Here is a 23,957-nt window from a genome sequence, read left to right on the forward strand (position 1 = left end):
GGCCGTTCACATGCTCTGTCAGAGTATTCCCTTGACAGTACTGTTCTACAAAGTGACCTTATAAGAGTAGAGTGGGCTACAAAGGGAATATGCAAGCATTTGAAGCAGGTACTTAAATGTCAAGATGGAGTAGGAGTCATTCATTTGTCTTTGCATGTCTGTAAAAGGAAAATCTAATTAGGAGTGGAGAGAATTAAAAATGTATTCCAGTGACATTAAATTAGATTTCAGCTAATGAGAAATTGTTCAAAATCACAATGTCACTAAGGACCAAAGGAATGTATAAAGGTAGTTAACAATTATCATAAGAATATGTTTATTTTATTGTTACAGACAACATATGGCAAATGCTATGACAAATATTACACCCTATTGTTTAATGTTCCAGCGGAGCCTCATTAATATATAAACTGTGTGAATAATAGTCTGTTATCGCACTGACATTTATCTTTAATCATTTAACAGACTCTTTTATTTAAAGTGACTTACAAATGAGGAGCAATTCATCCTAAGGAGGTGGTAACATAAAAAGTGCTGCAATACGTTCCAAGATTCTTCTGAGAACTACACACTAGAACAGAGATAAAAGTGAGAAGCAGTGAAAGAAAGGTGTTTTTTAATGTGTTATTGCATTTGCAGTTTTGAGTCGAGTGCTCGTGGAAGAGATGTCTTTAGATGTTTTGTGAAAGTTGAAAGACGCTTGGCTGTTCGGGTATCTTGGGTATTTAATGCATGCACATATCTGGGTTATGTTTGCTTCAAAAGAATAGAGCATTCACTGAATGACAATCTGACAGGTCTGTTTGTCTTTTGAAATAATCTGTTAAAAGCCATAAAACCTTCCAGACAAGTTACACAGTTTAAGTCGGCATCTAAATTTCTAAATGCATGTTATCAATCTTCTTGTGAATGATTCATCCATGCATTCGTTTCATTTACTTATTTGACCTGATTTGAATCAAAATGTCGGTATTACGGTAAAACAAAAAACTTCTCTCTGATGATATATGCTGGACATCTCCAATTATCAAATCCTCATAAACTACACCCTTTCTTACAACCTACTGCTTGCATTCAGATCTTCCTCCATCCAATAAACAACTGATGGATTGAACCATGTCCTGACATTTTTTTAATCTTTTGGATCATTTGTTGGGTTTTTTTTTTCCAGAAAAAATCTGTTGCTACATTGCAACTTTAATGTAAAATGGTCCAGTGCCTAGTTTTAGGATCTGTCTCAATTCTCTTTTGCCATCTTTTCTTCACTCACTCTACACTCAAAAAAAAAAAAAAAAAAAAAAAAAAAATATATATATATATATATATATTTCAGCCTAAAATGACAATTTATTGTAATTAAAATTCATACAAAAAGTACAATAACCAGGTTTATATATTTCTCATCAATAAATCTGATTTGCTTAAATCCCATCCATTTTAACTAATTCAGTATTGCTTGTTCCACAGCCAGCCATGCACAAACCATATTCATACTTCTTGACTCAATAAAATTAATTGTTTTCACAATAAACAGATTTATGCTGATTCTAAGCAATTTGAATGAATTAATTCTGAAATGTTATTATTTAAATAAAATCAAATAAATGCAAATAAAATGATTTGTATGAGTGAAGAATTCTTACTTGTTTCATTTATGTGTGACTATGAGTCAACAACAAAAACATCACATTTAGTTTATTAGTTTGTTTATATAAAACTGGAAAATATGCAATTCAATAATGTAACATGTATATTCTGTTTCTGTCATTAGTTCACTAGTTTGTTCCCTTTATTAATGATTCCATTCACCGTTCATTCCTCGTTAATTAGTTAATTAATTCCTATGTGTATTTAAGCCATGTGTTTTTCTTAGTTCTTTGTCCTGTATCGTTTATGGAAGAGTGGTTGTGTACTCCTACATGTTTTTGTTTTTTTTTAAATAAAAATAAAGATGTCTCTTCAATGATTCTCCATTGTCATACACAGCCATACTGTTACACACATAAATCTTAAATTAGGCCTATAATATTATATTATATTATATTATATTATATTATATTATATTATATTATATTATATTATATTATATTATATTATATTATATTATATTATATATATATATATATGGTCATATAATTAGAATATCGTGAAAAAGTTAATTTTTTTATTGTAAATTATTTTTAAAAATGAAACTTTCATATATTCTAGATTCCCTACATGTAAAGTAAAACATTTCAAAAGTTTTTTTTTTTTTTTTTTTTTTTTAATTTTGATGATTAGAGCGTACAGCTCATGAAAGTCCAAAATCCAGTATCTCAAAATATTAGAATATTTCCTAAGATCAATCAAAAAATGGATTTTCAAAACAGAAAAGTTCAAGTTCTTTAAAGTATGTCCATTTGTACACTCAATACTTGGTTGGCAGCACATATTACAGCAAATGACTTGCTCTAGCACAAATTACAGCATCAGTGAAGTGTGGCATGGAAGTGATCAGCCTGTGGCACTGCTGAGGCACTATTGAGCCTTCAGATCATCTGTATATTGTTGGATCGACTGTTTCTCATCTTTCTCTTGAAAATATCCTATAGATTCAGAGGTCAGGCATGTTGGCTGGCCAATAAAACACAGTAATATCATGGTCAGCAAACCACTTGGAAGTGGTTTTTGCACTGTGGGCAGGTGCTAAAGTCCTGCTGGAAAAGGAAATCAGCATCTCCATAAAGCTTGTCAGCAGATGGAAGCATAAAGTGCCCCGAAATCTCCTGGAAGATAACTGCATTGACTTTGCACTTGATAAAACACAATGGACCAGCACCATTAGATGTCACGGCCCCCCAAATCATTACTAACTTCAGAAACTTCCCACTAGACGTCAAGCAGCTTGGATTCTGTGCCTCTCCAGTCTTCCTTCAGACTCTGGGACCATGATTTCAACATGAAATGCAAAATTTACTTTTATCTGAAAAGAGGACTTTCGACCACTGTTCACTGTCCAGTTCTTTTTCTCGTTAGCCCAGGTAAGATGCTTCTGACATTGTTTCTGTTTCAGAAGTGGCCTGGTAGTCCTTTTCCTGAAGAAGTCAGAGTGTGGTGACTCTTGATGCGCTGACTTCGGTTTCATTCTACTCATTGTGAAGCTCTCCCAAGTGTTCTCTTTCCCAAGTGTTCTCAGACAGTATTCTCAAGCTTGTGGTCATCCCTGTTGCTTGTGCACCTTTGCCTACCCAATTTCTTCCTTCTAGTCAACTTTGCATTTAATATGCTTTGATACATCACTCTGTAAACAGCCACCACATTCAGTAATGACCATCTGTGACTTACTCTCTTTGTGGAGGCTGTCAATGATTGTCTCCTGGACCATTGCCAAGTCAGCAGTCTTCCCCATTAGTGGGGTTTCAAAGAACAAGAGATACACAGAATTTATACTGTAGGGATGGTCATTTAATGAAACTCAAATGTAAATATTCTAATATTTTGAGATACTGGATTTTGTACTTTCATGAGCTGTATGCTCTAATCAGCAAATTAAAAAAAAATTTTTTTTTAAATGTTTTACTTTACATGTAGGGAATCTAGTATAAATTAAAGTTTCATTTTTTAAAATAATTTATGATAAAAAAAGGAACTTTTTCACAATATTCTAATTATATGACCAGCACCTGTATATATACACACTCTAAAAAGTACTGAGTAAAAACAACCCAAGTTGGGTTAAATATGGACAAACCCAGCAGGTTGGGTTAAAGGGCACCTATTATGCCCTCTTTCACAAGATGTAATAAAAGTCTCTGGTCTGGTGAAGTTTCAGCTTAAAATACCCCACAAATTTGCCCCTATTTGGGGGTGAGCAAAAACATGCATTTTACTATATTACTATATTGCTGGCTAAAAAAATAAATCCAAAATTGGTTGAAAAAAAATGGCTGGGTGAAAATAACCCAATCCCTGGGTTTGTCCATATTTAATGAGTGTATATATATACTCATATATAAGTGTAGTGTCCTAGTGTCCTATGTTTCTTATATTGTTGATGGTCACAAAGTTAATTCCCAACTGACCTAAGTAGGCCAGTAGTCCACATTACCCAGGAATTAGTCCATAGTTCACCCAAAAATAATAATGCGGTCACCCAAAAATAATAATGCGGTCACTATTTACTCACCCTGAAGTTGTTCCATAATTACTTCATGCTATTATTTTTTTGTGAGACAAAATAATACTGATAAGGATTCTTAATGCAAATATACACCAAAGCCACTGAAAGGCAAGCCTGCAACCTTTAGCCCAAAAAATGTAACGGCTTATGCTAAAGCTCTGGCGGTACGCAGGGAAGGAGTTTTGCATGGCGGGCACTGATGTCACTGCCATTACACAATAGGCTGAGAGGTGTCACACGTGATTAAGTTAGCCGTTACGCTTTCTCCAATGGTAAGAGACACAGACCCTCTTATCTCCCTATAATATACAATCTCTGTATACACTGATCAGGCATAATATTATGACCACTGACAGGTGAAGTGAATAACACTGATTATCTCTTCATCACGGCACCTGTTAGTGGGTGGGAGATAGATATTAGGCAGCAAGTGAACATTTTGTCCTCAAAGTTGATATGGTAGAAGCAGGAAAACTGGGCAAGCGTAAGGATTTGAGCAAGTTTGACAAGGGCCAAATTGTGACGGCTAGACGACTGGGTCAGAGCTTCTCCAAAATTGCAGCTCTTGTGGGGTGTTCCCGATCTGCAGTGGTCAGTATCTATTAAAAGTGGCTCAAGGAAGGAAGTGGTGAACTGGCGACAGGGTCATGGGCGGCCAAGGCTCACTGATGCATGTGGGGAACGAAGGCTTGTCCGATCCAACAGACGAGCTACTGTAGCTCAAATTGCTCAAGAAGTTAATGTTGGTTCTGATAAAAAGGTGTCAGAATACACAGTGCATCAGTTTGTTGCGTATGGGGCTGCATAGTCGCAGACCAATCAGGGTGCCCATGCTGACCCCTGTCCACCTCCGAAAGCACCAGCAGTGGCACACGTGAGCATCACAACTGGACCACGGAGCAATGGTGGAAGGCGGCCTGGTCTGATGAATCACGTTTTCTTTTACATCATGTGGATGGCCAAGTGCATGTGTTGCTTATATGGGGAACACATGGCACCAGGATGCACAATGGGAAGAAGGCAAGCTTGGGTCCTGCCATCCATGTGAATGTTACTTTGACACGTACCACCTACCTAAGCATTGTTGCAGACCATGTACACCCTTTCATGGAAACGGTATTCCCTGGTGGCTGTGGCCCTTTCAGCAGGATAATGCGCCCTGCCACAAAGCAAAAATGGTTCAGGAATGGTTTGAGGAGCACAACAATGAGTTTGAGGTGTTGACTTGGCTTCAAAATTCCCCAGATCTCAATCCAATCGAGTCTCTGTGGGGTGTACCGAACAAACAAGTCAGATCCATGAAGTCCCCACCTCGCAACTTACAGGACTTAAAGGATCTGCTGCTAACATCTTGTGTCAGATACCACAGCACACCTTCAGGGGTCTAGTGGAGTCCATGCCATGACGGGTCAGGGCTGCTTTGGCAGCAAAAGGGGGGACCAACACAATATTAGGAAGGTGCTCATAATGTTAATGCCTGATCAGTGTATCTTCAAGATGATATATCAAATAATTTAGATATACAAAGATGGTGCACTCATATTACTACAAATGGGAGAAAGAGCAACACACAATATGTGGAATAAGTCCGCTTTCTAAATAAGCGCCAGTCATCAATTGGTAAAGCCACTGTGTCACTGCAGCTAGCTGCCGTTAGAAGCTCCGGTTGCTAAAGAAATACTGAACAATTCTGTTTTTTTTTTGTGCCATGATTTGAGCATTTAGAAACAAAATTTATGAGACAATTGTGGTCAGATTTCACAGTTTATTTCAAATTTGAATCGTAAGCTTGGTAAACAGCTTTGGAGAATTTGATGTTTCCCCGTTCAAAGAGATCAGAGTCATTCTGTGAGTTGGGTCATTTCAATCAGTTGATCAGGTGTAGAAATCAGTCTGAACAATCAGTTCACAAATCAGACTGATTTGGTTCCAGATCAAGTTCAACTCACTCAATGATCCACTTGCAGCTCATATTATCAAGAAGCCCACCACTGAAAGAAAAAATCAGTGAATAATTACTTTCATTTTTGTCTGTTCCTCACGTAAAAATAGCATATGGCTTCAAACAGCTTATATGTTGTTGGTTTTTTTTTTTAGCTTTTTGTTATTTATTTCATTTTTTTTCTTTTGTAACTCACTTTGAATAAAACAGTCTGCTAAATGATTAAAGTTATTTTAATGAGAGACTCTCACAGTTTACATATTAATGGTTTCTCCACTGAACATTCAATAGTCACAGCATTTGCCATATTATGTTGTCCATAACAATAAAATAAACTCTTATTCTTCTATTATTATTCACATATTTTATTTATTACTGATTTATTACTTTACGGGAAAATAAAACAGTATTGTAATATTTGCCATTGCATTGTCCATATGTTCATTGGCCATAACAATAAAATTGTTACAGTCATTGATACTATGAACTGCAGTTGAATATAAAAAAAAAAAAGTTGTGTGAGTATTTTTCAAAATATCTTCTTTTGTGTTCCTTGGGCAAAAGAAAGTCATACAGGCTTTGTAAGACCAGGAGGGTGAGACAGATCTGTCATCACTATTCCTTTAAGATAAATTATGGCACTGTTGTGTCTCAGAAACTTGTGATTAACAATACAATATCAAATTATGGTCAGTACTGACTTTTTAATGAGTTAAACTATACAATTTTTTCATTTATTGTCAATGAATCAGCAGAGGCATTTAATGCCATGACAATAAAATTAGGTCATCGATTGTGGTCTTTCTAGAGCCCCGTGGAGAAACTCATTGAAGAAACTGAGAATGTGCGCATAATGAAGCTGAAGAAACTGAGAATATGCGCATAATGAAGCTGATATGAACGGCATTCAAATAAAGAATACGAGGAGCCTAAACAAGTTTCAAACATCTGTCAAGATATGCTCCCATCCAGAGCTGGGTAGATTATTTACAAATTGTAGTCAGTTACTGATTCCAAATTACATGACAAAAATTGTAGTTGGTAACGTATTCTATTACACATTTAAGGTAATATAATCAGACTACTTTTTGATTAATTTTAGATTACTTTTGATCTAACTCATCTAATCTAATTTTGATCTAATCACTTTGATTTAAATATAGAATAATGTTTTACCATAATGATATAAAAATACAAAGAACAAAAATATATTCCATTTTTTGTTATCCACAACATGAAGTGCAATAAATATTACATTACATCAGGGTTTCCCAGATGGGTTCGTAAAGGAACTGCAGGGGTCCATGATTTTGAAAATCTATTAAGTAATTAAATAATTAAAAATACAATTAATTATTTAAAATAAAAACAAATCCAAATAATAAAAAAAAAATTACTAAAAAAGATTAAATATTTTATTTAAAATATTTTATTTGTTTACCTGCATATGACATTTAACCAACAGAGAACCATGAACTTCATTTTATTATTATTATTGACCTTATTAACTCAAAATCTCAGGGGGTACTTCAACTGAATATATTAGGTCAAAGATGTTAAGCTGACAAAAAGTTGGGGAATTCCTGCAAATATGAAATGATGTGAATTTGTATATTTTAATGTGTTTGAAAGACAAAAGCCTTCTAAAGACAGTAACACATGGTTAAATGACTCACTGAGTGATAATTCAGATTACAGTTAATGTGTTCGTCAGGAGTTGATTAGATATGCACTGTTGCGATGTTGAGAAAACACTTATTAAAAGTGAAATTATTTCTGTAAATCCAGTGATCAAATGCTGTGTGGGTTTCAGTTTTCAGTGATCGGCACATGACTGGCTGATCTGTGTGTGCGCAATTCCACAAGACCTTCTGAATGCATAAGCAGTAAGCTTTTTTTAGAAATGAAAATTTAAAAGATAAACAATAAGTAGTATGGAGAATCAATGAATTATGAATAATTTACTGCCATTGTGAGAGCAACGTAATAATGTAATCAATAAAAAAGAGTAATGACGAGTCTGATTATGAGTATTTTAAAATGTATAATCTAATTACAAGTGCTTAATTTTTGGAATCAGATTACGTAATTCAGACATGATTACATGCCACTACCCAGCACTGCTCCCATCACAACTTGAAGCTTAAAAATACATGACTTTATGACAAAAAGAGCCAGTGGGAACCATGGGAACCAAATGAGACACAGAGACGAAAAGTACAAAAGGTACAAAAAGACAAGCACTGAGGTGAAGAAGGAGAAGGATGGAAGGATACAGTGACAAATCAACTGACAGAAGATGCAAGGAATAAGACTGGGAAGGAGAGGGTGGAAAAACAACTGCTATAAATATTATCTGACGCCAGTTTTTTAGTAGTAAAACTGGATCCAACATCATGTACAGTAAGTATATGAGCCAGTTGCAACTAAATATACCTCTAACCATCCAAATTTTGCAGGAGAGTGAAAAACAAAAAAATCTCAGAAGTACAAAAATCAATTCTCCAAAGTAGATTTAAAATTGTACAAATCAGTTTTAAAATCTGATTATGAAAAGTCTTTCATAACATAAAGCACCAGACATCCTTTGGCTTGAATGATGACACAAAATGAACTTTGATATTTTCAGTCTGCACCAGGAATTTATAGAGCACCATAAAAGACAAATTCACAGAGTATGAAAGCAATTACAATAATATATATCTAGTGTTGAAATACAATCTTGACAAGACAAAGAGATTTGCTTTGTGCTCACCAACACATTACCTTAATGTCTCCTCTTAACAATCTGAAATGTGCCATTAAATCCTAAAGAGAAAGATAAGCCTATCCAAGGAAAACATTTAGGCTAGGTGTGCGAGGCATCTCCTCACTGTCCTCTCGTTCCCACAGTTTCAACGAGAGCATTAAGATCAATTATTTCGCGTTATTAGCCTTCAAACTCCCGAGTTAAGTGCTTTCATTGAATGTACCGTAAACAGGTCAAAGTCCTGCAGGTACTTTAATCCTCATATAGCCTAATGATCCATTTCTTCTTGACCACCAGCTGCGCTCGGTATTGCGCTTTTGGACGCTCAAAGTTTATTTTATAACGCATTATGAAATGAGCGAAATCTATATTTCAATGCGTTTTCATCAGATGCCAAAGATGTTGTAGTGAACCGCATCTTAACAGACAGAATAACATCAGACATATGAAGGAAGAATGAACCGCATTGCGTGGCTGGCTGCTCCTAAATAATATATTTTCGTAAACGGAAAAAAGCAGAAATGGTCACGATCGAGTGGAGAGATCCGGCGTGTCTCCAATTAAGCGCGTTCGAGAGTCTTACCTGAAGCGCTTCACGCGCGGTCAGACTTGAAGGCTCACGCGCGGCTCCATCAGTCTGAATGAGTGAACGTGTGTGTGCATCACTGACACTTCTCCGCGCACACTGAACTGACAGCTGGCTCAACTGCGCCTCTGCACAAGCGTTACTCACGCGGGGGTCCATGGCTGTCCAAAAGCACCAAACGCCACCGATTCACAGCATCCCACCGTGATGCATTCATAACATGACACGTATTGAAGAGCTGTTGAAAACATGTCTCCAGTTCGTTTTTTCAGAGAAACTATTCACAGGACTTTATTGAAGCTTTGCACTCTTAAAAATAAAGGTTATCTATGGCATTATTGGTGAAGAAGAACATTTAACATCCATGGAACCTTTCCATTGCACAAAAAGGTTCTGTCACTTTATGCAGAGGAAGAACCAAGTCATTGTTTTGTAAGTCAGGAGTCTGGAGTCTTTGCATTAAAGCCTTGAGTCAAGTCCTGAGTGACAGGGACCAGCCTAGAGTGATCAAAACTCTGATCTTTAAGAAGGTAGTAGGCCATAAAGACTTTCCAAGTCAGGGTTCAAGTCCAAATCAAGTCTCGAGACATTGTTGTGACTTCTAAGTCGATAAGTTTAAATCGAGCCGCAGGTTTTCTTTGATTGTGTCGAGTCGAGTCGCAAGTCATCAAAGTCATACGACTTGAGTCCACAACCCTCATATTAAGGGTCTTTAATTACCACACACTAACATTTAAATTAATTATCTAATAATGCACTTATTGTGTACATACATGTTTTTACATTGTACTTATATTTTAAAAAATACTTGCATAGCAGCAAAAGTGTTCTGCAATACAGCATTAACACAATTTGTAGCAATTATTATTATTATTATTATGTAAGTACATTAAATACATCTAGTATGACCATAGGGGTCTTTATAGTGGGAAAAAAAGGTTCTTCAGATTATTAAAATGTAAATAGTCAAAGTCAAGTTACATGGCAATGGATAAAAACGAAACAGTTCCTTCAAGATACAACAGTGACAATGACTAAAAAGACAACCGCAAATGCAGAATAAATAAATACAGAATAAATAATACAATAATACAAGGTAAAGCAGAGTTGACAGTTAAGTAAGGTAAATAAATGAAGAACTGTCCAATGATATGTTCTTTGGGGATCCCAAAAATGGTTGTTTTAGTATCTCTTGAAAAAAAAAAAACCTTTTGGAACCTTTATTTTTAAGAATTAGATATAAGAAAACTATACTGGAGCTGTCAGAGGGAAAAGTTCAGTTACACATATGTGTATGTTGGTTTCAAAAATAGTCTTAAATTACAGGTAAATTAGGGGCCAAGCACCGAAGGTGCTTAGGCACCTATTGTTATTGTTGGCGTTCCGTACGCTTATTATTATTCTTCCGCTTCTTCTTCCGCTCTTGAAGTCTATGGCAGCCCATAGAACCGCTTGCGGGAAAGTTGTGAAATTTGGCACACAGTTAGAGGACAGTCTGACCTTTGTCCATAGCAAATTTGGAGTCTCTAACTCAATCCCTCTAGCGCCATCAGCTGTCCAAAGTTGCACTTATGTTTATGTTAATAACTTTTGAACCATAAGGGCTAGAAACAAAATTCTTTTTTCCTCTGATTCCTTGGGTCAAGACGAATCGATTGCACCATATGACGTCATTTTCCGTCATGAAAATTTTTCCGCCATTTTGAATTTTCTGAAAAACGTACTTTTTCGAACTCCTCCTAGGCCGTTACTCCAATTTTCACGAAAATTTAACCAGATCATCTTCAGACCATGCCGACAAAATGTTATGGAATTCAAGTTGATTTCTCAAACCGTTTTCGAAAAACACGCAAACGAATTGTACGTAGTGCTTGCGAAAATAGACATAAGGCTGTATCTCCGCAACGCTTTATCGTATTCAGACCAAACTTGGTAACTGTCATCACAAGCATGACCTGAGGCAACATGCAGCGTTTCGGCGTAGCGCCACCTAGTGGTGCGGAGATATGAAAAATGGCTATTTTTACTTATAACTTCTGATGGGTTTGGCCAAAAATCATGAATTTGGTCTCGTTGGATTCGGGGAATCATGCCGAGTCGAATGATATCCAATTTTCCCATATTGGACATTTTGGCCGTCGGCCATTTTAAATTTGGTGCTAAAATGCTGTATTTTACGAACGCATTAGCGTATCGTTATGAAACTCGGTATGGGTCATCAGCACAATGCCCTGAAGGAGCATACCAAGTTTAGGACCAGCGCCACCTTGTGGTCAAAAGTTATAACAAAATTTACAAAAATGCTAATAACTTTTGACTATATTAACCGATTGTAATGAAACTGTTTTCAGTAGATTCCTTGGGTCATGCTGAGAACATAGATATCAAACTTTCCATAGTCAGCTGAACTTCCTGTCCGCCATATTGTTTTTCTTTAAAAACCTACTTTTTCGAACTCCTCCTAGACCGTTGCTCCGATTTTCACCAAAATCGAACCGTATCATCTTCAGACCATGCTGACAAAAAGTTATGGATTTCAAGTCGATAAGTCAAACCGTTTTCGTATACCAGAGCAACGAATTTGAGGCATGATGCAAAAATGACTCTTGAAGCTGTATCTCTACAATGCTTCGACATATTCAGACCAAACTTGGTACGTGTCATCACAAGCATGACCTGAGGCATCATACAGTGTTTCGGCGCAGCGCCACCTACTGGAGTGGAGATATGAAAAATGGCTGTTTTTGCTTATAACTTCTGATGGGTTTGACCAAAATTCATAAATTTGGTATGGTTCATCAGGACAATGCCCTGAAGGAGCCTGAGAAGTTTCGGACCAGCACCACCTTGTGGTCAAAAGTTATAACAAAATTGACAAAAATGCTAATAACTTTTGATAATATCTACCGATTGTAATGAAACTGGTCTCAATAGATTCCTTGGGTCATGCTGAGAACATAGATATCAAATTTGCCATATTCAGCTGAACTTCCTGTCCGCCATATTGTTTTTCTTTAAAAACCTACTTTTTCAAACTCCTCCTAGACCTTTGCTCCGATTTTCACCAAAATTGAACCGTATCATCTTCAGACCATGCCGACAAAAAGTTATGGATTTCAAGTTGATAAGTCAAACCGTTTTCGTATACCGGAGCAAAGAATTTGAGAGATGATGCAAAAATTACTCTTGAAGCTGTATCTCTACAATGCTTTGACATATTCAGACCAAACTTGGTACGTGTCATCACAAGCATGACCTGAGGCATCATACAGTGTTTCGGCGCAGCGCCACCTACTGGAGTGGAGATATGAAAAATGGCTATTTTTGCTTATAACTTCTGATGGGTTTGACCAAAATTCATTAATTTGGTATGGGTCATCAGGACAATGCCCTGAAGCAGCCTGAGAAGTTTCGGACCAGCGCCACCTCGTGCTCAAAAGTTATAACAAACTTGACAAAAATGCTAATAACTTTTTTTTCTAATTGCTCACTGCTGCTGTTGGTCTGATGCTCACGGCCATGTTGGCTGGCTTCTTGTGCCGTTTTTGTGCTTGGCCCCGTAATTGCTGCTTGCAGCTATATTTATTATTGTTGCTGTTTTGAATTCTGTCTTCCACACTAACATTTCATACTTTTGTGATAGCTGCTAGGTAAACAAGCAAACAATAAATCACACCGGCATATACTCAGGCAAGAGTCAACTATATAATGATGATAGATTTTAGCCGAAAGGTTGAATCGTGTTCAACATTTTTCATAAATGTCAGGTCAGGGCAAGTTGTCACATGCATTTTAATAGTAAATTTATATACCTTTGTATACATGTTACATTTTTGCTGCTTCATAAATTGTTTTGTGTTCTTAATTGCTTTGCAGTTAAAGGTGCAATATGAGAGAATTTTGCAGTAAAATATCCAAAAACCACTAGGCCAGTGTTATATATTTTGTTCACTTGAGTACTTATAATATCCCACATGTTTCCAACTATTTGTAAATCGTGAAAAAATTGCAATTTTAACCAAGGCTCCGGGACGTGTGAGGAGTCGCCTGTCAACTGCGTCATACCCGCGTTAACCCTCGGTTTCCGGTTTTATTTTGTAGAAACCATGGAAACACCAAAGACGCTTTAATATATTACATGTTTAGACAAAGGAAAAACTGTTTTGATACATTTATAGACATAAAACGAATTATTCTTATATAGCTCAACACGTCAACACGCATTGTTTAAATCGAATTTTCTTGATTTTTTGCGAGTACCATGCTTCACCATTCCTCAGAGAAAAACACTATTTTGTCAAGTAGCTAACATAGCATAATCAGATGCAGCTTTATTTTTAGGAACAATAATACAGAATGTTCTCCATCATACAATACGTTTTAAAAATTAATTTCATGCCAATTATTAACACAAACCATCCAGTATTTAATATGATATTCTAAAATCGATCTATCTTACAGCAGTGTGTCTCAAACAAGTGTCTCACAGCAGCCACAGAGTGAACACACAGAGTAACGTTATAACATCATTTTCAACACTCTTAAATGTATCTAATATGATAAATAGAGCTGCTATACCTCATACTCATGACCGGAGAAGCAGAAGCGGCGCTGTGTCATAATAAAAGTTCAGCTGCTCGTGAGGCGTGTGTTGCGCAATCGCTCCAGCGGCCTCGTTCAACTCCCACAACACTCAACCTGCTCTGCTTCATACTACAGTAACGTTAATAATCTCATCCATGAACATGATTTCTTCCTGATTCCAATACCTATTCTTTTGCACTGTCTGTTAAGGTGGAGACCACATGTCCCAAGATTCCGCACTCAAACTTGCCGTCATCAAGCTACGCCTTTGTTTTGAATAGGCCTCTAGCGACCTCTAGCGGACAGAAAATATTACATATTGTACCTTTAAAGGTGCTAAATAGGATGTTTTGTTTTATACATTTTTGCAATATTACTTGAAACTTTACTAACTGATAAAAGACTATTTATTAGGTGCACTGAAAGGTATAATATTAATATACATCATCTGTGCACGAGGTAGGGCCTTAAAAACATCAGCCAAACGATTGGCCCTCTGGCTTGTCAATCACTGCCGTGACGTTCCTTGTGAGAGACGTGCGCAGCTGCACCCTCCAGTAACTTTCCACACTCCACAGGTGCCGCATGCAATGTTTTTGTCCAGAGACAGGAGTAACAACTGCAGATTATGAGTTGCCTGCGGTGAGTCCGACATAATGAATCCACTAACACGACACAGCGAATGACTGGTAAACAAACACTCGTGTTCCAATACTCGTGCACGAGTTTTGGGAGGCGTTCTTTTGAAATGTTGAAGCTGTGAAGGAGGGGGGCTGTTCTTACGCATGCGCTCATTTCAAAAACTCAGTCTTAACAGTCTTTGGATTCTCAGTCGACGAAAAAATCCTCTCTATCACCTTTAACATTTTGCTTAAAAGTCTATATTATTCACAGTGACAGCATGCCAGGCTACTGAGGAATTTTTTCACAATGTCAACTGTGTTTAATGACTTGTATCTTTTTTTTCCTGGGTGATAACAGTGGAAATGTTCAATATCTTTTGGTAGCAAAGACTTTAATTTCTCAGAAATTGGCGTTTAAAAATAGACCTACCCTGACAAATGCTGTGGAATCAGCTGAAACCCTGTAAAACGTTCCAATGTTCCACTGTAGGCGTGATGTGCAATGTGTCGTACTCTCTTGAGCAGCGCCACCTGGTGGAATAAATTAGCGTGACAGTGAGTGCGTGTCAATGGATACAACTGAGTTTTGAAGCATTCCCTTTTATACAAGTAATTTAACTGTTATATATATATATATATATATATATATATATATATATATATATATATATATATATATATATATATATATATATATATATATCTCACACTGTCTACTCAACCCCGTATAAGCAGATGTAAGCAAAATAACTGAATAGATTTAGTCATTTCAAGGGTTTAATTTCTTCAAGCACATTAGACCAACTACTATACTAACTATTACAGGGTCATCTTCAAAAATAATTTTACTGTCAATGTATTTATTAATTTATGTATTTCATTTGGACATGAAATATGAAATATACATAAAAAGTTGGTAAAACTATGTCGTCCAATAAATGGAAGTGCACAGGTCACTGAAGAGGGTTTGAAACACTCTTATTGACAGCTAGAAAGATGCTTTATAGATTTGTCTGCCAATTACATTAGCAGTAGCTCTGCAGCTCAAGCTCTTTTAAATGTCAGTGAACTTTTTCTCTGACCTGTTTGTGTGAGCTGTCACTTTTTATCTGCGTGGTTCTTTTTTTCAAACTTCTTTAAAAGGCCCAAGTCAGTGGGAAGGTCAAAATGGGAGAACTGTGTGCTGTTATTCACCCATGTGTGTGTAATGAAAAATGTGCAATGGCACGAAGCTTAAATCTACAAAGTCTATGTTTTTTTAGATTGCACTGGATACACTATAAGAAATAGAAACAGATAAATCTTTGTGTAGCCTTCTTTTATGTCCAAGGGGTTGATTTTATTAAAACAGATTTTTCAAAAAATTATTTTAATATTAAATCTGACTTTTCACATCTCTTGCATACAGACTTTTGTTTGACCGTGCCATTACATGATATAAACGAAGAGTAAAACAAACATACACTCATTTCAATAAATATTGCCTAAAAATTATTTTAAAAAAGAAAACAAAAAAAAATCAAAACATTTCCACCACAATGAACACGTGATTATGCTCGAGACATGTTACGTTTTTGTTTTTGTTTTTTTTTTCTTCTTCTAATAAAATGGTCGACTCGTGGTTTAGGGAACTTTATATCTAGTATTTTATGTACCTAATATGCACAATTATATCATATTTTCACACTATTTGGCTAATTTGACATTGTATACACAATTTATTTACAGTTTAGCTAGTCTACAATACACTATATATAAAGTAAATAACAGATTAAAAAAGACGAGACAGTACCTGAAAAGGCTGAGCTTCGCAGTCCGAATTGTCTCTATTTGGTCAGATACGAGTCTAAATAATAATTTCCCTATTTTAAAACTCGTCAAAGTGTTTTTATTATTATTATTATTTCAATTGCTCTGAAAGTTTCCAGTAGGATAGGACTATTTAGGTGTTAATTACTTCACAGTCCAGGTGAGGCAGCAGCACGTCTCGTGCGTCGTTCCTTTCTCTGTGCTGACCAGGACAGACCAATCACAGTAATTTGTCAATGTTGCAGGGGAAGATTTAAGTTTGCATATTAGATAACAATCCTTGAATTTTTTTAGTGTAAATAGCCTATTTACAGTAAGACAAAAACTGTTCTGAGAAGTAGGCCTATTTGTAGTTGTAATTTTAAGAAACTCCAAATTAATATGTTTGCATAAACAACCGAAAGAAAAAAATACAATATAATCAAAACTAGTGGCATTATTTATTTATTTGTTTGTGTAGCAACGCTTATGAAGCACGGTATGTATGACTTGCATTGCACGCCCTGTGCAATAGGTGGCGACACATTACACTTTCAAGAGTCTAGACGTCTTTTTGACGCACGCGAAGAAGAGTAGTTGAGTAGTGTTGTGGTTGTTGTTAGTGAAAAAATGGCGTCGTCCATGGGCGGAATGTTCACTGGTCAGCAGCCTTCTGGATCTCATCCACCTACAGGTCCTGGCGGTCCAGGTCAACCCGGGCTTCTCACAGGCCCTCCCGGTAACAGAGGGACAAATAACACTTTAGTAGATGAACTGGAAGCTTCTTTCGAGGTGAGGAGATCAAGAAAACTGCTGCTGCTAAGATGCCAGTGATAGTTTCTGTACAATTATTCCAAGAGTGACTCTTTGAAGCTTTTTTACATATTTAATATAATTATATTTGTTTTCTATGTAATATATAAGCACACGTTTTATGCATTCAGTAGAAAGTAATTGTTTGCTTGGTTATAGATGGAAACGGTGTCATTATTGTCAGTGGAGTTATTATTAATATATAACTGTTTCTGTTATTAATATATATATTAAAGAAAAAAATATAGATTTTTATTTTTTTTACATTTCTTTTAATATTTCTTTAATATTTTTTGTTCTCCCAGGCGTGTTTTGCATCTCTTGTCAGTCAAGACTATGTGAATGGGACCGACCAGGAAGAAATTCGGACTGGTAAAAATGTTTTTTATTCTTCTGCTGTTCCTTTATAAAAATGTCTGTAATACTAAATCACATTTACAAATAAAGTTAGCAGATTCTAAACATTAGTTTAAAATGCATTCATCATATTCATTTTTAAGGCACACCACCACAGATTATTATTAACCACATACTTCCTCAGTTGATTAATCACAGTTAAGACTATTGTTTTGCGTTGCAAGTTTTCTGAAATATTCTTTTGAATGTGCACACTGAAGTGAAGATTTCTGGCTCAAAATGGCCTTTAAAGATAGAAATTGTAATAGAAAGTGTAATTTGGATGTTTTCTTTCCCCTTGTCTGAAAGAAGGCATGTAATGAAAACAGATGGCCCAAAATCTAAGAAAAAAACCAAAAAAACAATGGTTTTACCTGTAATGTCTTGCCCTAATGACCATGCGTGTTCTGTATTTCAGGGGTTGATCAGTGCATACAGAAGTTTCTGGATGTGGCTAGACAGACTGAATGTTTCTTCCTTCAGAAGAGACTGCAGCTGTCTGTACAAAAACCAGAACAGGTAGAAAAAGAGGTAAACTCGTATTTTTGCCTTTGAATTCACTGAAGCATTGTTAAAAATCCAGCCATACATAAAATGCCACCTTTTACAGTTCCATTGTGACTTTTGTAACCGTATACTATAAAACTGTATGCTGTTCGATGTTTCAGGATGCATCAGAACTGAAGAATGAACTCCAGAGGAAGGAGATGCTGATTCAGAAACACCTTGCTAAGATCCATCATTGGCAGCAGGTGTTGGAGGACATCAACGTCCAGCATAAGAAGCCTACAGAACTACCACAGGGTCCACTGGCCTTCCTGGAGCAGGCCTCAGCAAACCTCCCCGCTCCCATGAAACCAAACTGATGCATGTTCAGAGATCCAGAACCCTTTTCAGACTGTGTTCCAGGGGCCACTTTCTCTCTCCACCCAGAAAACTGGACAATAAAGTCTTGTTGTAGACTCTGTTAGAGATGTGTGATGTGAAAACACGTTTCAAGAGCTACTAAAGGATGTTTAGTCATAAGGGGCTTGTAGGTTTGCCAGAAGGTGGTCATTTTGACAAACTCAAGAGTAATTTAGTCGTAAGCATACTTAAAATTAACTTGACATCAAATTAATTAAGTACAGGTGTTGTGTAGAGGAACTACAATGACTAGAAAGGGCTTTAGTTAGAGAGAATTAAGTGGTCTAAAAGTGTTTTTCCCCACATTGTTCTTATTTTATTAAAACACCTTTTGTTCAGGTTAAAACAAACATGTTTTGTCAGTCAAAAATATGCAAATACACTGACTTTTATTAAGATCTCTTTGGTTTTCCTGTGTTTCCTGGCATGGCAATCCAGCACTGTGGCTCCCTGGAATATTGCTTTTTTTTTTTCTTCTCAGTGCTTTATCCCCCCCCCCTTTATAACATGCTATAATCAATATAAGCAGAATTTATTTATTTTCCATTATTTTACAGCCACCCACAAATCCATTAACTTTCCATTTGAATATTTATTTCCCTTTTAGTAAAGTAAAAAAAAAAAAAAAAAATTTATATATATATATATATATATATATAAAATCAACTAATAAAAGCTAAGGCCTTTGACACATTTTGGCAACAATAAAACAACACATCAACTGATCATTATTAAATGGGTAAAAACCTATAACATTATATACAAAAATTTCACATTATTTCATTACAAAATCAAAAGGGGAAAAAAAATCCATAACATACTTAAGAAAACAAAGCCTATTTTTTTTAGACCAAGATTTTAGTACGGTGAGATTCATGACATTTTACCCTAATGTTATAATGCAATCTTATAGCAAATGTTGAAGAAAAATGTCATTACTATAATGTGGGGGCAAAAAAAAATAATAATAATAATTTGGAGGATGTGAAAAAATTAGAGGATTTGGAAAATGTGACCAACTTTTTAAAATTTGTTTTATATTAGGCTTCATTTTCTAAAGTCTTTATGCTATATATTATTCATCATGTGCAGATAGATCCAATAATATAATAAAAAAAATAAACCATTACATGTGCAAACATGCAGGGAAATGAGGTCCATTATAGTGTAAACATGACTTTTAAAAAAGTGTGTTAATTAAAATAGAAGTAAAATATAGTGAGATGAGCGTGTTCCCAATAACATTAACATAACATCTGTGCTAATATTGCTGCAACATTTCAAGTATATTAGGACAATATCCCTCCCTAATAAAAACAATATTTCTTCGAGTATGTTCAGGTTGTAGCTGCATAACCCGTATAAACAGCATGATCTCTCATTTGCAGTATTCAAAATATTTAAAACAGAAGTGATTTTAAATAAAAAAAAAAATTAAATGTTAAAACACTCCACTGAAGTCTTTGCTCTGTACATTCCTTGCTCTTGTCTTAAAAAGGTTTAAACCTTTGAAAACGCAGTCAATAATGCCCCAGATAGAACAAGACAGAAAGCAACGATGAGGACAATGTAATTTCGCCAACCCTGAGGGAGAGAGAGGAAGAAATGGGGAGTTCAATACAAAAAGTTAAAAGCAATAGACAGCGGGAGCAGAACTCATACACCATACACACAAGTAATTACCTTCACTTCTTTGAACACTACAACACCCCAAAGAGCTGCAATCAGTCCAGGAACCTGGAATGGAGCAAATGTACATTATTTGAAAAAAGAAAAAAAAAAATGCAAATGTGAAATGTACAAAAAGATTCTTTTGAGATCGGTCACTCACTGTGGTGATAATAGGGAAGCTCACTACAGCACTGAGATAGTGGTTGGCTAGGAACCAGCAGCATGTTGCCACACCCCACATGATGCCAGAAAGGAATCCTACATGGAAAAAAAAAAAAAAAACATCATTCTATACAAAATGACATTAAAGGTGTGCAGAAGAAAGATAATTCAAAAGGAAGCGCAAATTAAATTGAGGTGATGGTGTTTACCTGGCAGCACTGCTTTTGGAAAAACTTGTGGTTTGTTTTTTTTGATGGCACAGTACAGGAGGAAATACACTGTACTAGTGAGGAAAATCCCACTATATTGTGCAAAGACGTAGTCCAGATCTAAATACACAGTTTACATAAACAAAATGCATTATAGTTCATAATTAAGAATTCAAGCAATGCTTATTCATGAGGTAATCTGGATTTACCAAACTGGCTAGCCCCATTGTATTGGCTTTTTGGATCATCTGCATGATTTTTAATGTATAGAACTGGAACAAACGATGTCCCGTACAGCACTCCAGCGACGACAGCAAGAAACGTTCCACTGCAAGACATAACATTCAGAGCTCTTATTATACAAATAGTTAATGAATGCATTATTTTTATTAGAAACAGTATATGCATGCAGATACTCTAATAATTTAATTAAAATTTTTATTTTAGTTTTTCATTTTTTCTATTAGTATAAAAAAGGCTGATTTTGAATGTGGTATATCTGTAAAATATAGATGCTGACGCTATGTAAAGTAAATGAAATTATTAATTCAATATGCAAGATAGAAGTGTGTACATACACAAGACGTTTGGTGCGTGGTTTTAATGCATCCACCCAGGAATCATCTGTTGTCACCACAGTTTCTGAGTTCACAGTCTTCGGATTAAAGTGATAAATTAATTTAACATGCAATATTTAAAAATATACAGAGCCTCTAAAGGGACATGGTGATGGGAAAAATATATATATTTAGACACTTTTCTGTTCCTCTGAGAAATGCTTTTGGAGTTCTTTTTCCCTGGGAAACATTGTGTTGAGTTTCTCTGGGAACACAGAAGCATTGAAATATAACTTTTCCTCCAATCCCATATTTTTCCCCCCACCATTATGTTCCCTTTTAGGGCCTATGTAAAAATTTCACAATTTTTAATGTGTCAACATACGTGGTCTATTAGTAAAGGGGTTTCTTCAGATGTTGATGAACTTTGAACATCAGTCTTCACAAAGAAAAAAACAATGGCACTGTAAACATGTACAAAATTAAAATAATTAAAAAGGGGGAGGAAAAAAACAGAACAGACATTATTTAAAATAATGAGACTTAAAAGTAACATCACATTCAGTTGCATACAAAAAAAAAATAATATGAATGAATCTCATTTACCTTACTAAACAAAGACCTGCTCCACAGGAGTTCAGTACTGGTTTGGAAACGGTCTCAGCACCAATACCAAACCAGCCAAACCTAAAATAAGCAGCAACAGTCAGTGTAAGAAGAGTATCTTAATAATAAATTTAGCAAATGTGAAATTTATAATGGTTGCAGTGCCATTTTACAACAAATCAATCAATATAAAACATAAAACGTTCCTCAAGTGGATTCTGAAAGCAGATTTTGCTTACCGTGAGCTGGCCCAACCCATGAGCAAATTAAATGAAGCCCATATAAGAAGCCCAAGACCAAGCCCAATAGTCTTTACGATAGGAACTACAGTTATATTACCTATAAGAAACATTGACACAAACATGTGACAGAATTTCATCACTGAAAAACATATTCACACAATCTATATCTCAAGCAGTAATTACCAAATGCAAAATTATACTGGCATATTAAATAATTAGATGTTACCAGTAGCCCAGATGGCTCCTCCCAGCATAACAAAAGGCCAAAATTTTGGACTGTTCAGAATGATGTTCACCACTAAGGAGACTGTCCATATAGCAGCACATAGAATCCACTGGAAAAACATACCTGCACATATACGCAGTAGGGTGAACTAAAATAATTGAAATATACTGATAACTTTCTCTCTTCAGTGTGTTTTCAAAGCAGTATGATATACAGTAGTCAACATTTGAAGTGGATCAAAACCTTTCATTAAAGCTGTCCTTCTTAGGATAACTTTGATTAACTTTTTTGATCCACAAATATTGACTACTGTACTATTTCAAAAAAAAAAAAAAAAGATTTATTATATGTCCTCTGTAAGGGACATCAAGACCCAGGTAACAATTTTTAGTTGCCAAACTTCCCTTAATTTTTTGATAATAATTGGTTTCTTTTTTCTTCTTTTTTTTCAATGGGAAACAAAAAATTAACGTTAGTGTAACATTCTGTGTTTGTTGGGGTTTGATGTGTTCTCACCTGTTGGGGTCTTGGGGGAACACTACAGGTAAACAGGTTGAAAATATTCTTATGAAACATTTCCAAGGTATTACTCTGTTACAACATTTTTTTTTTTTTTTTTTTTTTGCCTAGGACTCCCAGAGTCACTAGAATCAACACTGAAATCTACTAAAGTCCATCTGTTACTTAGCAATATAGCTAACGCTATTACAACATTTGGATGGGAAAAACGGGATACAATTCTGTCATCATTTACTCACCCTTGTGTTGTTTCAAACTTTATGACTTTCAATGAACACAAAAATAGATTGATACTGAAGGTTGAATAAATGGAAATATACTTATACATTTTGTCTAACCATTACTTCAGGGTCATTTATATTGACATTTAGTACAATAAACATTTACTGAGACATGAAGAAAAGTCAGTTGAGAATCACTGAACAAACACATCAACAGAAAGGCAAAAAAGCACAATAAAGTGACAAAAATAAGAAAAGATTGACTAACCATCACCAGTGTCTATCTTTTTCACTGGTACGAAGTTGCTCCCGAAAAAGACTACGGCCACGGCGCAGGATACGAATCCATAAGTCAGATCAGACGAGTTGGTGCTGTTGGATTCTTGCTGAAGCTGCATGGACGCGCTTGGACCGTCTGACAGCTCCTCTACTGCATCACAGTTACATTACATTGTGTTTTACTCATTAAATTCAGCAAAGTATTCAAAGCAGTAATTACTTTTCTACCTGAGTGTGAGTCCAGGTGTTGCGCGACGCCGGTGCAGAGCACACAAAGGAGCGAAATGATAAGTACAGCCACGCGATCCATGTTGGATTCACACGCAACAGCATCCAAACAATTCACAGATATTCATAAAAACTCATTTCATGAGGAGGATTTTACCGCTGGAACAAAGTATTCCAAACGAGAGCTGCTCAATGAATATGTCCTGACTTCCGTGTCAGCTGACAGTCACATGATCACATGATTTTGGACGCATCTTGAGCACGTGTGGATGAACCACATGCTTGAATATGATTATCACTGACATTTTCACTGTTAGTGGGGAGGCGTTATTTGCTGACAGTGGGGTGGTTTATAAAGGAGTGAAAAATAACTTCTTTGTATTTCAGTTTAACAGTGGGGTTAACTATTTGTCAAGGTTTTCTGAATGCACAGCAAAACCCCCAGAGTTAAATCAAATCTGCTTAGAGAACATATGGTCCCTCTCTACAAA

The 23,957-nt window shown here is 35.8% G+C and overlaps 2 protein-coding genes across 4 annotated transcripts; one reads left to right on the forward strand and one right to left on the reverse strand.

Annotated features, from left to right (window-relative positions):
• Nucleotides 1–17,028: 17,028 nt before the first annotated feature.
• med28 (mediator complex subunit 28) lies at nt 17,029–18,993 on the forward strand. 2 transcript variants are annotated; one of them, XM_067403006.1, is made up of 4 exons: nt 17,029–17,223; nt 17,550–17,616; nt 18,059–18,159; nt 18,309–18,993. In XM_067403006.1, the coding sequence occupies exons 1-4, from the start codon at nt 17,062–17,064 to the stop codon at nt 18,504–18,506; spliced, it is 528 nt and encodes a 175-aa protein (XP_067259107.1). In that variant the 5' UTR covers nt 17,029–17,061; the 3' UTR covers nt 18,507–18,993. The 2 variants fall into 2 exon arrangements, with proteins under 2 accessions (XP_067259107.1, XP_067259105.1); XM_067403004.1 differs by having other exon boundaries at nt 18,059–18,171; nt 18,309–18,919.
• A 119-nt stretch (nt 18,994–19,112) lies between these two features.
• Nucleotides 19,113–23,679, reverse strand: tmem144a (transmembrane protein 144a). Of its 2 annotated transcripts, none has more exons than XM_067403003.1 (12): nt 23,467–23,679; nt 23,228–23,386; nt 22,220–22,342; nt 21,991–22,090; nt 21,752–21,832; nt 21,531–21,609; nt 21,167–21,243; nt 20,798–20,916; nt 20,589–20,708; nt 20,378–20,475; nt 20,230–20,283; nt 19,113–20,130 (listed from the first exon to the last, which is right to left on the reverse strand). In XM_067403003.1, exons 1-12 carry the CDS (start codon nt 23,546–23,548, stop codon nt 20,047–20,049), a joined length of 1,176 nt encoding a protein of 391 aa, XP_067259104.1. In that variant the 5' UTR covers nt 23,549–23,679; the 3' UTR covers nt 19,113–20,046. The 2 variants fall into 2 exon arrangements, with proteins under 2 accessions (XP_067259104.1, XP_067259103.1); XM_067403002.1 differs by having other exon boundaries at nt 19,120–20,130; nt 23,228–23,389.
• Nucleotides 23,680–23,957: the final 278 nt, after the last annotated feature.

Source organism: Chanodichthys erythropterus, chromosome 12 (assembly GCF_024489055.1).
Source record: "Chanodichthys erythropterus isolate Z2021 chromosome 12, ASM2448905v1, whole genome shotgun sequence".
Classification (NCBI taxonomy): Eukaryota; Metazoa; Chordata; class Actinopteri; order Cypriniformes; family Xenocyprididae; genus Chanodichthys; species Chanodichthys erythropterus.